Genomic DNA, 16,397 nt, shown 5'->3' with positions numbered 1-16,397 from the left:
GCTCTTCGCGATCCATTCCTGCGGCTTATCGACCATGTCTGTAGGTTGATGCAAAGAGATTGTGAGCGTTGAGCGTCATGATTGGGTCTTTGAGGTTATATGTTCAAGGGAAATACCGCGCTAAACGTACGTTGCTTTGAAGAAACGCCGTGAGGATAGAGCTACTATTGCCACACTCCTTTGACACCTCTCTGCACTGCGGTTCAAATGTTCACCTTCAAGACACCTACGATTGCCTTTTATTCATGGAGAAAATTGACTACATAACTGTGGTATTTACAAAAGCGGAAACATTCAGACAAACACATTCAATCATTCCCATACGCATCGAAAGCAATCACTGTAGGAGGAGGAGTCTACTAAATTCCGTCGATCTCAAACACAAAGTAAAGGATTCGATTTATCTAAGCTACATTTCAAGTGTCAATATTGTACCGGTGTACGTTTTGTTTGATATGTTCCGTTTCGATTGAACTGTGTCATCTGGGGGATTTTCATGTCACCATCACCGACGGAGGAAGATTTGGAAACAGTTAAATCAATATGCGAGACGAGATAATCTGTATCTTGAAAGGTGTGCCATCATCGGGTTACAGTTGAAACGTTCTGTGGAAATTGGATTTTGGGGATGACACGTTGTTCTTTTCGGTTTGTTGGAACTTTTTTTTCATTTCGAATAAAATTCCAATTTTGTTACCTTGTGATCAGGCTATCTGTAGTTCATATAACCTCTACAAGTAGCAAAAGTACTAAATCAAAAGAAGAGTTACGCATGAATAATGTTTACCTTTGAGCATTGTACGAAAAATCATTCCTTTTTAGCTTTTTCAGTTGCATTATGGCTACATACTCAGATTCTCTGAACAGGAGCAGATGTAGTTTTCAAGTAGTTTTGTTTGAATAATAGCACTGATAAAAAAATAATACGAATAATATGTAAGCGAATATGATTATTTCAAGAAAGATATTCTAGGATGCCTTATCATGCTGCTGTATACATGGCGTTGACAGGATCGAGCAATGGTATAATGGCAGTTATTTTGTTGGATATTGGACTTTGTGGATACATTCCAAAAACTATTCATCAGATCAGAGCTAACAATAATATTTTCAATCCCATTCATGTATTAGCTTTTATGTAACAATACACGCAAGCATCACTACCCGTCAGAAATCGTAGGTACAATGGTGTGCAGATTATGAAGCCATACATCTACTCTGGAAGCGACAACAAAGGTTTTGGAATGCTAGGTGATGCTCTAAAGCTGAGCGTGATATAAGTATGCAGAAGTTGATATATGAATGTGTTCTGAAAAACTCTACTATAGCTACTGAAGTAATTCATTCCAGCCAAATTCCCTGTAGCTTGCAATGAAAAGGAAGAATATCTTTCGTTACAGCAAAAAAACCAAATTATTAACAGTCATGTGAAATCCTCAAGTATTATTCGGAAGACCAACGCTTCCTGGAAGGTACATTGCGATTCAAACTGCATGAACACCAAATTGGCAGGTCAAGCATATTACAATGATTGGACTCTCAGCCATGATTCGGTACTATATTTGGCTATCCAAAAGCTGAAGTCCTGATCCAAAACGAAAAGGAAAGATTCTGTCATTTACGTGAAACCAGTAAGGGAATAGACTCGTTCCTACGGTGAATTCAGTGGCAAGATCAACAAGGAATTGCTTTTATCATAGTATTTCAATTGTGACAATTTTTTTTTTCGAAATCAAGAAATGTCAAGGTGTAATGAAGTATACCAACGAAAAACTGTCTCAAAAGGAACACATTGTAAAGGCAAACTATTCGTCTGTGTTCCTGTTGCTTGTTTCATTATCAATTTTACCAGACGAATGTTTAGAAGGTGTTGGCGAACATCAATTCAACTTCTTGGTACATTTTCGTATCACATTGTACCCAACAAGTTGAAAGAAAAAGCTTCAACCAGATGACACTTTTGCGTTGGTAGATAGCAGACATATAATCCCGTACATTATCAATGTGCTTAAAATATTCATGGCAAGCGAATCGAACGCAACGAAACAGCGTGGAGAGAACTTTTTTAATGTTAGTGATACGACAGAACTAATTAACATTCCACCGTCGCATTCCATTCCTGATTCTGCCCTAGTAGTTTCCGAATCATTCCCAGCGCCTTCCTCTGCAGTTTTTCTTAACTTCAGCAGCGTGACAACCTTGCTGGAATGAAATTGCTTGAAAGCAGTATTTGGTTCTCTGTGGAAGTAAATATTTAAACACAGATGATGCCACGCATCCCTTTGTACATGCATGGCGGCTATAAGCATACGATCAACAATGATGCCCGAATAGTGTATGCCAGTTATGCTTGCGCTTGCTTTAATTCAATTAACTACGTAGCCTCCAACACATTTCTCAAACCAAAAAAGTGCTTCTGCTTTCCTTTGATCGGTGCGTGTTGTGCAGAAGCGATGGCTTGACTTTTGGCCCTGAGGCAGTCCATACCCGTGCGGCAGAGATTCTTGACGAGAGCATACTGTGCTGTACATCTGGCTATGATAATCATCCTTCCATTTGATCCTGCATCAGCAGCACACAGGCGAACGAACACAATGAAGCACAAGCTTTTTTTGAGTTGCTCTTCTCTACTCGTTCAAGCACACCGTTGCTTATGGGATAGCAACAAACAACGAATACGAACGAACCAGAAAAAGTGCACGTTAGAGTGCTGAAAGTAGAAGAATAACAAGTGAACCGGTGCTATCACCCCTTTTTGTTTCGCATCGACATTTAAGAGCAGATCAAAGGATACTTTCATCTATCAGCTTCTATAAATCCAGCCAAACGCAAGAAGAACATCAAACAGCAGCAGATGGAGCAGCAAAAACGATGTTCAAAGAAGATCATGCTAATAGTTATTCTCCCAAATAAAATTTAGCAAAAAACTAACAAAACCAAAGTCAGCAAACTCTCTTAAGCTATACACAAAACTTGATATGTTTGGCAGAATACTTGCTATGACCCACAACAAGAAGAAAGAACGAGTGAATGAAAGTGGTAAGCTCATACAGAAGGCTTAATTCAATTTGCTGCCACTTTGTCAACGTGTCCCCATGCTCAAATCAATTATTCAAGGTATTGCGGCTGAGTAAAAGCATTTTTGTATAATTTTTTTAAATTTATGTCGTTGGCATGAGACTGAATTGAGAAGTTTGGAGCATTTTATTTACCAGTGAATTAGGTCAAACTCTGAAAATTAAAGCAATTCGAATTGCATGAATAGGATTCTGGTGCTTTTTTTTATTATACATATTTGTTTTGGCTTTCATGGTTGATGTCTGTTGACAATTAAAAGGTTAAGTAATATTTCTGTGCCTATTCTATTCTGTAACTATTCTTCTTGGAATTTTATAAATTTGAATCACAAACTCTATAAACCATGCGAGGTAAATTAAGAAGATTAATGACCTCTCTAAATAGCGCCCGCATTGCATCAAGGGTCTTCCTGAAATAGATAACGATGACCTAATTGCTATCGTGCTTTTATGGCTGCATGACTTAAATTGGTGGTTGAAAGTATGTTCGACGAAAAAATCTTTCCCATTTGCTGTAGAGACATGCACCTACCATGGCCTGGTAAAATGAGCCAAAGAACCTCAACCAAGCGAGTGCTGCTACGATGGGAAAATTTGTGGTTCCAAATGGTGGCCCTTAGTGTGAGCTAAAGCGTGTCTGTATGTGCATGAGAGTGTGAGTGAAGGATGTAGGTCAACCTTTAACCACTAATGAGTTTCGGCAGTGAATGTAAAATTCGATGAAAAACGACAGGTTGCATCGGATCGCAAACAACCGAAGCCTCCAAAGTTAGTGCATTTCTTCCGAACGACCCCTGGCATGCACCGGATGACCTGCATGTCGAACACTGGCAGTAGATAAAAAAATCCACCATGGAAGCTTACTTTCGCACTAACACAGTGTACCTAGCGCAGCGATAGCCGACGCATCGGGTAAATGTGAAAATTTGAATATTGCCTATCACGGTATCGCTTCCGGAAACGGAGCAAGGGCTGGCAGCTGTTATGTTGAGTTCACAAGGTACGCTCACCATAAATGATCACCTAGTTAAGTTTGTTTTTTTTTTGCCAGAACCCACCACGGTACGGTGTGCGTAACGACCCCGTGTGTGCATGATGCATGATATTCTATTTCCCCGCGCGAAACATGGAGACGCCTGGTGGCTGTTTCACTCTTGACAGTTGCTGAGGGCGTTTGCTGCACACTGCTGCACGAGGTGCGTGTGTCATTAGCCAGTTGCACAATCAGCGAAATGTGTATACTGCAAGGAATAGAGGACGTTCGGTGTTGTATTCACCGTGCCAGCCGTAGGACATGCTGATGCAATAAATCATTCAAATGTTGCGCCTCGGGCCTCGATGGAAAGGTTTTTGCAGAGGTGATGGACACATGTGCTGACATTTAGTGTCGTTTTCAACCTATTTTCTTTTTTATTTTTTTCATTTTCCTATGTTTTCTTAGTTTGCTTATGGGAAAGGTATGGTTAAGGGGAAAAGAGGTGGAACGAACACTCACAAAAGCGCTGGCCTTAGTCGTTTGTTCTGTTTTATTATTAAACGTATCCAATTCGAAGAATTGTTGCTTGCTGGTATTGAGCATTGGTTATACTGGATTGTTTTGGTATTATTCATTCATAAGCAAAAAAACTGTTTAAAACTAAAACCGTTTCAAGCTCCAAAAATGATTTACAAAGAAAATTCTTTATTCTCTTTTTTTCAGTGATGGCCGCACTGCGCTCTCAGTATGGTATAAATATATTTTTCCTTTTCATCGTTCATTTAAACCACGGTAAGTGAAACAAACAGTAACAATATATGAACCTCATACTTTATTTAATTTAAATTTAAAGTGTTTGTGTGAAAGGGATATTAAACGTTAGATATCTGTTAATAAATTTGTAGGTAAATATCTGACAAACATTTAACACAAAAAATTCGATTGTGGCATGCTGTTTAGGTGGCAACTGTACCGCTTTTGTGCAGAAAATATTACAATTTACCCTTTTTACTCCTCTGTGATGGGAGAAGTTATTTAATGCAGCTTACATGTTTGCTCTTTGCGATGCATAATGTTCAGTTTTTTTTTTAATTTTTGTTCAAGTTAAATATTCGTTTAACAAAACCTTCAAAAGGATATGATGAATTCTATACGTAAAGGTTTCATAAAGTACAATAACGAGTCATCATTCTATTGGCTTTCTTCGCCACGCATTCATACGCGCACAATGAGACTAACACAAGTATTTCTAAGAACTCAATACACATTTGTCAACACATAAAACTTAAAAGAAACAAAAAAAAACTGTTCAGTAGAGTCTGCTTAGTGTTTGTTCTCTTCAGCCGTTTTGTTTCACATTACCATCCTCAGGGAGCACGTGAACGGCACAGTCGATCTTTCCCAACTCGAGTGTACCACATTTTGATTTATTAGCTCTGATTGCCCTTCAGTACTCCGGCCGGCTCCCGGCACTGTTTCGGGACCACACAGGGCTGATGCTGCATTCGTTTTCCCTCGAGCTATTGAAATGAAGCAACCGCGAATAAAAAATATATACGACAAATACATATATACCCGCCCAAGGACTCGTTTGGAGCGTATCATTGGCAAATCGTTGTTCAATTTAAATCGAAACAACGCAGAAATAGCATTGTGTTTGCTCGTGTACACGCTTTAGGACGCGGAAAGCATCATCAAGGCAAATGGAAAGTGGCAAACAAACGCGGAGGATATGATCCATTGCATAAGCAAAGCATTGAAACGAGGCATGAAGGAATACTGTAATCTGCTCGCTACCATCAGGCCAGATCAACCGAGTGGGAGAACGAACCAAAAACCCGACCTCTCTTGTCTACTGCTGAAAAAATTGAGCCTTTTTTATGATCTTTCTTTTAGTTAAGTAAGGTTAGCTGTGGTATTGTGAGTACGCGTTTTTATGTGAGTACATTTGAAATGTTTCATATTTGGCTTAGTGTCTCGCCTTTAGAGACGTTTATTCATCAGTTGAAGTGCTGCAACAAGCGTTGATTTTTCATCATTTCCACGGTCATTGCTTAGCGTGCCGGTGTGAGCCGTTGTCTAGGGAGAATGGAATACATTTTATTTATGTTGTCGATTATTGATTTCCCAAGTCTGCAAGTATAATTACCCAAAGTGACCGGGAGAAAGATCTCAGAATGCATGGGTCGTTGGAAGGTAATGTGCAGATAACAAGAAGTATAATTATATAAATTGAGATTGGTTTCTGTCTCGCCGGTCCCTAGCTTGCTTTGCTTCAGAGTCAATCCATGTGAAGAACTTTCGTATGTGTTGTAATGCTATATTATTAGATATCATTTTGTGAAACGCCATTGTAGTATTTGCTGTTGCTGCTGACTGTTTATTCATTCAGATTCTTAAATCTCGAAGGTTTGAAAGCATTTAAAACCCCGTCTACCAAAGACGTTTTGCAAATACAAAATTAATATGGAACACAACGGATTTTTTCATCGAAACAATCAAACTAAAACTGTAACTTCATCGAGACATACCTCTTCCCATCGATCATTCCAAACAATGCAGGAACAAAATTCAAGGAAACCCCTTCCTCATACATCAACTTGCCTTGGAAAGGGGTTTGGGAAATGAATCTCTTAAATACACAAGCAGAAGCTTCATGCCAAGAGCTAGAATGGTAAATGGCTATCATATCGAAGGGCCGAGCTTGTTTGCTGTTTCTACAGGCAAGGACATAACTGCCAGGAAGTGATAACGCCCGATAGTTGGAATCAGATTTTGATGTTCTGAAAGGAGCATCTAGCACAAGAACGGCTCTGTTGGCTTTTCGTCATGTTTTTTTCTGTGATTCTCGTTGAGATTTGGCCGGAAGAAAAGTTATAGAACAGTGTCGTTTGTTTCAGCAGTGTAGGGTTTGCCGGTACGGTATCGGTTATTTGATGAAAGCTTAATATGACAAGTGGGATGAAATTTCTTTGGAGATAATAGATTTATAAATTTATGTCGATTAATCTTGTTCCATGGACGAATCATTAAAAACTGGTTTGGCTGTTTATCAAAGTTTACAACTTGTTAGAGCAATGTAATCATTTATCAGGAATGAAGAAACATACCCTTTCATGAAGAATCACAAATACTAGATTCCAGAGTGTTCCCTCCAAGCATCTGGCTTCCATGTATCTTTTACAAATTCCGAAGCATATTTTCCTTTTATTCTCGTTCTGGTAACAGAAAGCAAAAGGGTATTTGCACCAAAACCGCACAAAAACTCCCTTGTCCTTCCTTCACTATCCTCGATCGCTCACTTGTGATGCGTTTGCTGCTGTCAGAATACCGCAACGGCCAGCGAAATCCCATCATGCCGATGCCGGCGGCCACCATAACAGGCTTGCGTTTACCATCCGTCCTGCCTGGCGTCGAAATTGAATTTGATCGCAAACATACACACATAACAGCAGCACTACGGTAAGGCTTTTACTGCCAACCGTTAGCATGGAGTGTTGAGTGATTTTTTGTGTGTTGAAGTTTTTCTGTCCACTCTGCTCTTGTACAAGAAAGCGGGACAACATTGTTCAACGCTCACTGTAATCTGCGTTTCGCACAAACTGAAATCATTTTTCCATTTAACTAAATAAGTCCAAGTTTTGGAGGAAGTGAAATAAACACAAAAAAGCAGCATAAAAACAAATTGAAAACATGTCAAAACATCATCAAATGTCTTGAAGCGCTCGAGCAGAACGGTGGTTTTACGCTGAGCTCGGGGATTACTTTATTTCTGTTTGTTTGTTCTTTATTACGGCAATAGCAATAGGAGACAAAAACACGCAAAGCTAAAGCTTAAAATTACCCAAAAGACTGCGTGAAGCGATCAGGCGGAAATTTCCACACACGCAAGCAAAACAAAAAAGACGTTATCATTCCGTGCGAAACGCCTCGGAATGATTTATTAATAGCCATTTACGCTTAACGATAGCCCGGGCTGGCTGGTTCCGTTTGTGCCGGAATGGATTTGCATTTTTCGGCCACAGCAATTCGTGTACAGCGGGAGTGAAGGACAGGAGGATACAGTAATTCGCACCAGTCGATTGACTTTTCGCTTTCCAACGACACACATGACATTCGCGAACGCCCATCATATCAATCATCGAACACACGCAGCAATCCGAAATGATATAATTTAAATAATAATGGTTCATTACGCTTCCGCTTAAGCCTAGAGTTGATGCCTGTAGCAGGAAGCAAAGCTCAGGCATACGAACATGCACTTACTTCATGGTAGCACGTTTGGAAGAGCAAGAGCTTGGTATGCATTCTGTGAAGAGTTGGGTGGTTCTGTTTTGTTCTCTGCATCGTTCCGGTTTTTTGTATCGTATTTAGAAAGTGGTTACGGTTGTGTTTGAATTGATATTTCACAAACACGCTCTCAAGGACACGTGCGTGAGGTGTTTGATATTGTTGTTGGGGACAATGATGGAAGCGATTTCTATGTTACATTGTTTCCCGATTGAAAGTAAAGGAAAGAGAGCGTGCTTGTGTGTTATTTAATGAATAAGGTAAATTATTCTTGCAGTTTCAGCAAAAGCATTGGAATGTATGGGAATTATGGACAGATTTTTGTACATGGTTGTATCCCATCCTTTCCAATCAAATTAGAAAATGTAACTGGGGGTTTTTAGCTTCATGCTAGCGGATAAATCCCATTGTTGTCGAGCTTATAAATTGTGAATGAATGAGATAAAACACATTACACGCACATTTAATGCATGCGAAGGAGATGCTGTATAAGCGAGAATGCCGATGGTTATAACGAATAGCAAAAAAAAGGAAGCTTACTTATTGTATTCCTTTTTTCGGTGCAGTATACCATCGTCAAACCATTTGTCTTGTTTTTAACGAACATTGTGCAGAGATATCCGATTCGGTGTATTTGAGAACAGACAAATACCCTAACCAGGACAACAATGGCACAAGGAATATTCAAGAACTCGGCACCAGTCAGAAAATCTAAGAAATTGTGACCCTTTTTAGACACCGAGCAGGATCCTGCAGAAAAGCCGCTCTAGGAAGGTTGGTGCGTACATATTTCGCCTCGCAGTGACCTTTCCGGAGTCTAATACGGGCTGCACCGTGGGTTTTTGGTTTGGTGGACCCTCGCTCGAAATATTGCGGTAAGATTAGGCGAGTGTAGGAAGTCAAAGCAACGAAAAAAAGAAGGAAACCTCCAAGCAGAAAGGATCACCGGAGATGGAATACCGACACGTTAGCCGGAACCGCAGTCCCTTTGGCTGGAAAGTCAGAATAAACGGCCTTTACGGGTTGGAAGGAGGTTATTTAAGGTCGAGACAGTACTTTATGGAGTCCCAATTGTAATCCTTTTATCTGTTATCTGCTTTGTTCGTGTTCAAGTGCGGCAAGAAGGGCCTGTTTATGATAAAGCTCAACAGTTCCAGTAGAGGTAGAGGGCAGATTTTAATGGCTCGTAAGCATGCACGACAGTGTAAGATGTTTCGCGTAAAAGTGCCAGAAAGCTTCCCAACAATAAACTCAGTATGAGAGAACCTTTTTTTGTGGAACTGGAGATGTATGAATATTAATCTAAGGATTTGTACCTCATGGTGGGGTCGGTTTGGTTGAACAATGGTTTTGTGTGCATACCAGCACAATGGCATAACTGTACATTAACTGGTACACATATGTAACATGCTTAAAACGGCCAAATGATGATCAAAAAATAAAGAAGCTTTCAAAGGCAATCGAAAGACAAAAATTATGTTTTTGTTTTGCTTTCGGAATATATTATTCTAGCTATGAACAAGACCTAAATTTACAATTTTATCCTTTTTTGCAATGTTATAGAATGCTAAGCATTTTCTTCTATTTTTTTCTGCAAGTTAATGAAAAGAAAATGATAAGAACCTGTGATACTATGTCGGAACTTCAACCACAGCTCTTGTTTAATCGTGTATCCGTTCATTAGTTTCAATTAGAAAACCCCAAAAATACATCAATACTGCCGTTGAGTTTGAATTCCGTCTGTTTCCTACTGTAAAAATTCACTGTCGTATGCCGCATTCCCCAAAAATCGATCCACCCCAATCCACGACTTGTTCTGTTTCCTCTTTAACCATAATCAGCACTCAAACCGCATCAATAAATCCACCCAGCGGTCGATTGCAATGTGTCACAGCTGCATGATACTTCGCCACTCCCGTTAGCCTGGTGTGCCTTGCGGTGAGAGTGTTTTCCATATATTAATTGTGTGTGTTCCCTTGACAGATTCCAATCACGTTGCTCAGTTGCCGTCCTGTGAAGCTTCCAGTCTCTATGTGTACCAGCTGCGTATCCACTGGGGAGGTGTGCCAGATTTAAGATCAACAATCCCCACTACCATACCCTCTGCACCCCTCAGCAGCATGGAGTAGCGATGGCCAAATTGACTGTTTTTCGTTTCGGACCGATTCCACAAAACTAGATGGGAATCGGCTATTTCCGGAATTGATAATCAATAGGAAAATATGTCTGTGTGCCTGTGTGAGCATTTGTACCCAGCCACAAGACACAATCGCGCTGCCAAATCACTGGCAAAAAGGGCTTAATTATACGCTTATAATTGTTACTAATCAATTTGGAAAGTTTGGCGTTCCGATGGCGCTCCGACCGAGCCCTCCCTCACAATCCTTGGTGGGGATTATACCGTTAGGAGCATTGCACGTGCCCTGCAGGAAGGATTCAATTTACATAGAGTTCATTTAGCGTTCACTCAATTAACAACCAAATTCCGATAATTGTGGCAGTCCATCGAAATTGAATTAACGTAATGGGCTGGGATTATGAAATAGACGAAACGAGTTTGTTACAAGGTAAAAACAAAACGCCCTCAGGCCTTTGGTAATCAGTTTAATTGAGATGAATTTCAATGTTTTACTTGATAATGAAAATGTATACTTTTCAAGCATAATATTAGCTCGATTCTCCCGAGGGCTTAAACGGTGTCGGGTTTCACACTGATTGTCTTGAGTTATGATTTCGAAGTTTCTTTTTCTACAACAACTGCTAATCAACACAAATTGCAATTACAACTTTACCCATAAATAGCTTCCCTTAATCATCGGAATCTGCTTTGCAGCAACTCTAAGTATAATTACTTTTGATGTTCGGAATGAACCAATCGTACCGATGCCATCGCTGCAGTTTCCCAAGAACTGTGATTGTAAATCAAACGTCTACAAAAGCTCATCTACACGACTGCCAGTAGCGTTTCGTTAAATATTTAAACATTCACACAAACCCGCCCTCCTCTACCAACGGCATCTAGTTACACTTCAACGCAATCACATCACAATCGCCAACATCACTGAAAGATTATGTGGCGACAGTTGATTTATGTATCTTTTCCCATGTGATAACATCTCACACCTGCCTAGCAGAGCTGTCACTTCTGATTGGCTTTGCTGGTGTTTGCGTTTTTGCTGTATTTGTGTGCCCAAGGAAGCGATAGAGCCGAATTAAACCGCAACGGCTCAGAGTGTGAGAGCAAGATTGATAACAACGATAAATTAATTTACGCTCCAGGGCAAGGATCCCAGAACTTCACAGTGGCTGGATGCAGCTCAATCCAAGGGAGTAGAAAGGCTTTTCCTTTGACTGTCAGGGTCGATGAAGTGACTTTCTTGTATGTGGAAAGCTTAGAACCTTAATGTTATCCCTCAAGGGCAGGACAGTCACAGTCGATCATGTGAAGAGAGAGATACTCCAACGTAGATTATGTATGTTAATGCTTGTTTACTTGAGGCAAATACAACATGCAGTATGTTCATGTAGTACGTATGAGTACGATGACTTGATGAGTCTCACTGAAAATGATGCATGTTGATGGTTGTGATTGTTTGATATAATGGTCATTCTAGCAAATATTGATATTGTTGGGACAATTGGCCTTGAAAGTGAAATCCCACTAATAAATTACATCGAAACCAAATGATTTTAACCGTTTTGTTTTTACTTGGAAAACATATAAACTCAACTTCTGCTAAGATGAACATTATTATGCCTGTTAATGAATGAAGATGGTTAACTTTTCCAATTTTTTTGTCACATGTTAATGTTTTTTAAACTATAATATTGAACGGTGAACGGTGTTTTTATGTCAAAATTATAATTTTCTTACAATACTTTAACTTACATCAATTTTTAGTAAACTTTTAACATTTGATGCGCTCTGCAAAGCTGTAAAATGTTTTCCTTTATGAGAAAGTGTGCACAAACTTCAATAAAGAAAGCAACAAAGTATACAAATTTCAATTAAATTCATCCCAACGTGGCCATCGTGAAGGAAACAGTGTTTCTCATTTATTCATGGACTTTCATTCCGACCTTCTGACGGTTCGATTTCCTGTGTTCGACGGCTTCCAACTGCCACTTCTAATTTGTATCTTTTCTCTACTTTCTCCCATTGCCACCGGATCTGTGGTCATCGATTGAAAACTCCCATCCCACAACATCAACCCGGCAGGCATTACAAAGTCACTGCAGACCTTTTCGGAGGAACAATTCTTACTGGAGCTGAGTGATGATCGCAGCAGTTCACCGGTAACGCGTCCTCCGATACGCAACCGGACACCGCCGTACCTTGGCAATCTGCACCTTGGCTTTCACCAGCACCAGTACCAGCACCATCAGCATCCGGAGACGAGTGAGAACGAAATTTACGACTCGGACGAGAGTAATCTGCGGCGGACGCCGCTCGACCGTGGGCCACACTTTGATTTGTCTGCCTCGAAGAACATTACAGCGCTGGTCGGGAAGACGGCCTATCTCAACTGCCGGGTGAAGAACATCGGCAATAAAACGGTAAATTTCAATTGCAATGGTGCTGTATATTGCTCCCGAGCTGGTTTTTTTTCCTACACACAAGAACGCGTTTTGCCCGTTTTTGTGTCCTTTTTTGCTTTCGGGATCGAGTTTCTTCCGTTCGGATAAATTCTAACCATGTGTTTTTATTTGTTTCTCTTTGTCCTCTGTGTATGTGCTACACCTGTTCATATATCACAACACAACGTGCAACGTCCCCCTGTGCGGATCGTTCGTCCTCTGCAGGTGTCCTGGGTGCGGCATCGTGACATTCATCTGTTAACCGTAGGTAGATTCACCTATACGTCTGACCAACGTTTCCAGGCTGTACATAATCCCCAGATAGACGACTGGTCGCTACAAGTAAGCCCCCTTATTCCTCTGTTGCCCCATTGCGTCACTCGATGTGTGTTTTTGTTTTTATTTAGTGCAACCTTTATCTCTCTGTCCCTCCTTCCCGATGAACCTTTTGAGAGCTTGGGGAAAAGCACAAACGATGAGTCAGCAAACTAAATGAAATGATAAAAAACGAACCCACTCTCCCTCTATTGACACTCTATATGGCCTTTTCAGGCCATCGATCATGTGCCGGTGGGCGTTGGCAGTAGATCCTTGTGCACACGCACGAACACGCAAGCTCTCAGGAGATTCCATCCGTGGAGTGTTGAACTCTCTTTTTGTCCACTTTATTTTTTCGCCTCTTTTGCGTCTGTCTGTCTCCCACTGGCAGCTGATACCCGTTGGTTCGTTGTTCTTTCAGATTAGATACCCCCAGAAGCGGGACACGGGCGTGTACGAGTGTCAGATCTCCACTACGCCACCGGTCGGGCACTCAATGTTCCTCGCCGTCGTAGGTAAGTGTCCAGCCGGAATAAATGCACGGGGCTGAAACTGGTTTAATACCCGTTTAGTATACGTATTGCTCTTTCCCTCTTTCTCTCTGAAAGACCTTTGAGTGTTTCGTTTTTCTGGGGTATAGGTTTATTTCCATTTTAACAGACACTTGTTTTCTTCTTTCCACGTTTCCTATAACTCCATCATCATCTACAGAGCCCATCACCACGATCGTTGGTGTGCCGGATCTGTACATCAACACGGGCTCAACTGTAAATTTAACCTGCATAGTGCGAAACTCGCCCGAGCCTCCTTCAACCATCTTTTGGACCCACAACAATCAGGTAAGCGGAGAACGGGTCTGTTAGTGTTTCTAGGAGTGTGGTTTATTTATTTGTTTTATGGTGCGTTGGATTATGGCTTGAATTAATGTGGGAACATGTTCGAAAGCTTAGGGTTCAAACGATATCCATTTTGATGTTACGTTAGGAAAGGGGATGTATTTGGAAATATTTTAAGAGATGATATATTTTGAGCCCTAACTGAAATATTTAACAGGCAGGGTACAGAATAATTCTGACAATGGTTTAGCTCTTTTTGTGAAAGAATAGAGGATGCGATGATAGTAAAAATAACATCCAGTTTTTTGTTTGTATCAAATGAAATTCACTCTGAAATATTAAACATTATGCTCAAATAAGAAACGATAAGCATTTCAATTTGCTGTGGGTTTAGTGTTATTGTCTATAAAATTGAGTTGTTATTATGCCTTTTCTTATTCATCAAAAGCAAACAATTGAGTCCAATTGAGAGAACGATGATACAATTTATTTTATTTATTTATACAATTTTAAAAACATAATCGGTTCTTGATCGTTTTGTATTACTAAAGAATGAAACATTCACTTGATTTGACGCTTTAAAATTATTATTTCACACTGGTTTATAACTGAAACAAATCAAAACATTAACTTATATCTAAATGATAATCACTGACACTAATATAAAAACCTCAAATCACTGATTAAGGGCGTTTTGATTGTATATTCATGCTTAAAGTTTTCTCTGAGGTAACTCATCTAAAATAAATGAATAAAATATTCTTGGAAAGTTTTTTGAAACCATCCTTCAGCTTCCCCGGTTTTCCTTTTGTAATCAATATAAATGGCATGTATGGAAATATTGACTTACATAAAATAGAAGAATAATCCAAGTCTTCAATAACGCGCTGATGGCGCATGAAAAAGTGTGGATTCATACTTTGGTGCAAATAGCTCATCATGGAATATTGAAACTGCGCTTAAAAGCAAATCGCTCACAGCTTTCACTGCTTCGTTCTTAAAAATCAATAAAAATGAATGGATCGATGGAAGGGTTTCAATATCAATGGATAAGGGGCTTTTTTCTTGGACCGAGAGCATGTTCTATTTATTCCATTTCGAGTTAGTTTTCCTCATCTCTCACGTCACATTTTTTGTTTGTTTGCAGGAGATCAACTACGATTCACCCCGGGGCGGAGTGTCGGTCATAACGGAGAAGGGTGAAATGACGACATCGTACCTGCTAATACAGCGCGCCCGCACCACGGACAGCGGGAAGTACGTATGCTCCCCATCGAATGCCAATCCTTCCACGATCAACGTGCACATCCTGAATGGTACCGTGCGACCGCCCTACTCGCTAACCGCGTCCAGGGCAATGACAAATACGACAGTGTTCGCCCGATACTGGAAACATTTCAGACAGTATTTGTCAGGGCTACCATTGTGTGAGTGTTTTTTTTTAAATGGTGTTTTTGTATTGTGTTAAATATGCAAACAGTTTCATGGATATTTTTTACTTTTCTTTTTACAGTGGGCTACCCGCTTAAGCGGTTAGCATTGCCGCCCAGCCAGTGGAGTTTGCCGCTGAGCTTAATGGTGCCCAGTATTGCATCAACAGCATTTTTCCTGAAAATACACGCGTGGACCAACAACTGTCGGTGATGACGGTGAAGAAATTCATCGTAGAACTCATCCCTGACCAACAAAATAAAACAGAAAAGAATAAGCGAAGAAAAGAGCTTTGTTAAAATTCTTGTGCATCCAAGGCGGTGTAATAAAATAATTTCGAGGTAAAGTCAATCGTTTTTTTTTTTATTCAGTAGAGACGGCTTTGCCGTATTGCTTAAGGTAAAGTCAATTGTATTTGAATAATTTACATATCACAAGAAAAGACCAAATTTGAGCTTAAGGTAAGTGAACAAGTTGACCATAAGCTGCAAAAATCAAGTGTATTTGAATGTTCCCTCCATGATCGTAAGATAAAAGTTTAATTACAAAACAGTGTCCATTTCCGCTTCAAATTGTATTCTTTTCAGAGGGAAATCCCGTACCCATTCGTCAAATTTAATACGAAATCCAAAACAGCTTTCTCCTCTGATATGCAAATGAATAGACGCTTAATCAACTGTATGGACGATAATTTAATATGTTTTCTTTACTCCCTATCCTGCTCGATGAAACCCCTCTTTCCTTTTAGCTGGAATAAGTTCAGTGTAGCTTTTTTACTACCGTTTAGCGCTTTTCCACTATTCTGCTTAATCGGATTATCAACCAGAGTGTAAAAGAAATGAGCGAATGAGAAGCGTGGCAAATGGGCGACAAATCAGAAAACTATTAAAA

At 40.1% G+C, this 16,397-nt stretch overlaps 1 protein-coding gene across 1 annotated transcript in view; it reads left to right on the top strand.

Annotated features, from left to right (window-relative positions):
* Positions 1-15,857, top strand: part of LOC120901292 (zwei Ig domain protein zig-8-like) — a 53,954-nt gene extending 38,097 nt beyond the window's left edge. The window contains exons 3-9 of the mRNA XM_040309084.1: positions 4,777-4,845; positions 12,563-12,900; positions 13,147-13,263; positions 13,661-13,754; positions 13,951-14,078; positions 15,223-15,502; positions 15,589-15,857. Coding sequence (XP_040165018.1) covers positions 4,779-4,845; positions 12,563-12,900; positions 13,147-13,263; positions 13,661-13,754; positions 13,951-14,078; positions 15,223-15,502; positions 15,589-15,719 — 1,155 coding nt within the window. The 5' untranslated portion in view covers positions 4,777-4,778 and the 3' untranslated portion in view covers positions 15,720-15,857. The remainder of the gene's footprint in view (positions 1-4,776; positions 4,846-12,562; positions 12,901-13,146; positions 13,264-13,660; positions 13,755-13,950; positions 14,079-15,222; positions 15,503-15,588) is intronic.
* Positions 15,858-16,397: the final 540 nt, after the last annotated feature.

Source organism: Anopheles arabiensis, chromosome 3 (genome assembly GCF_016920715.1).
Source record: "Anopheles arabiensis isolate DONGOLA chromosome 3, AaraD3, whole genome shotgun sequence".
NCBI classification, from domain to species: domain Eukaryota; kingdom Metazoa; phylum Arthropoda; class Insecta; order Diptera; family Culicidae; genus Anopheles; species Anopheles arabiensis.
This window is presented reverse-complemented; position numbering and strand designations above follow the sequence as displayed.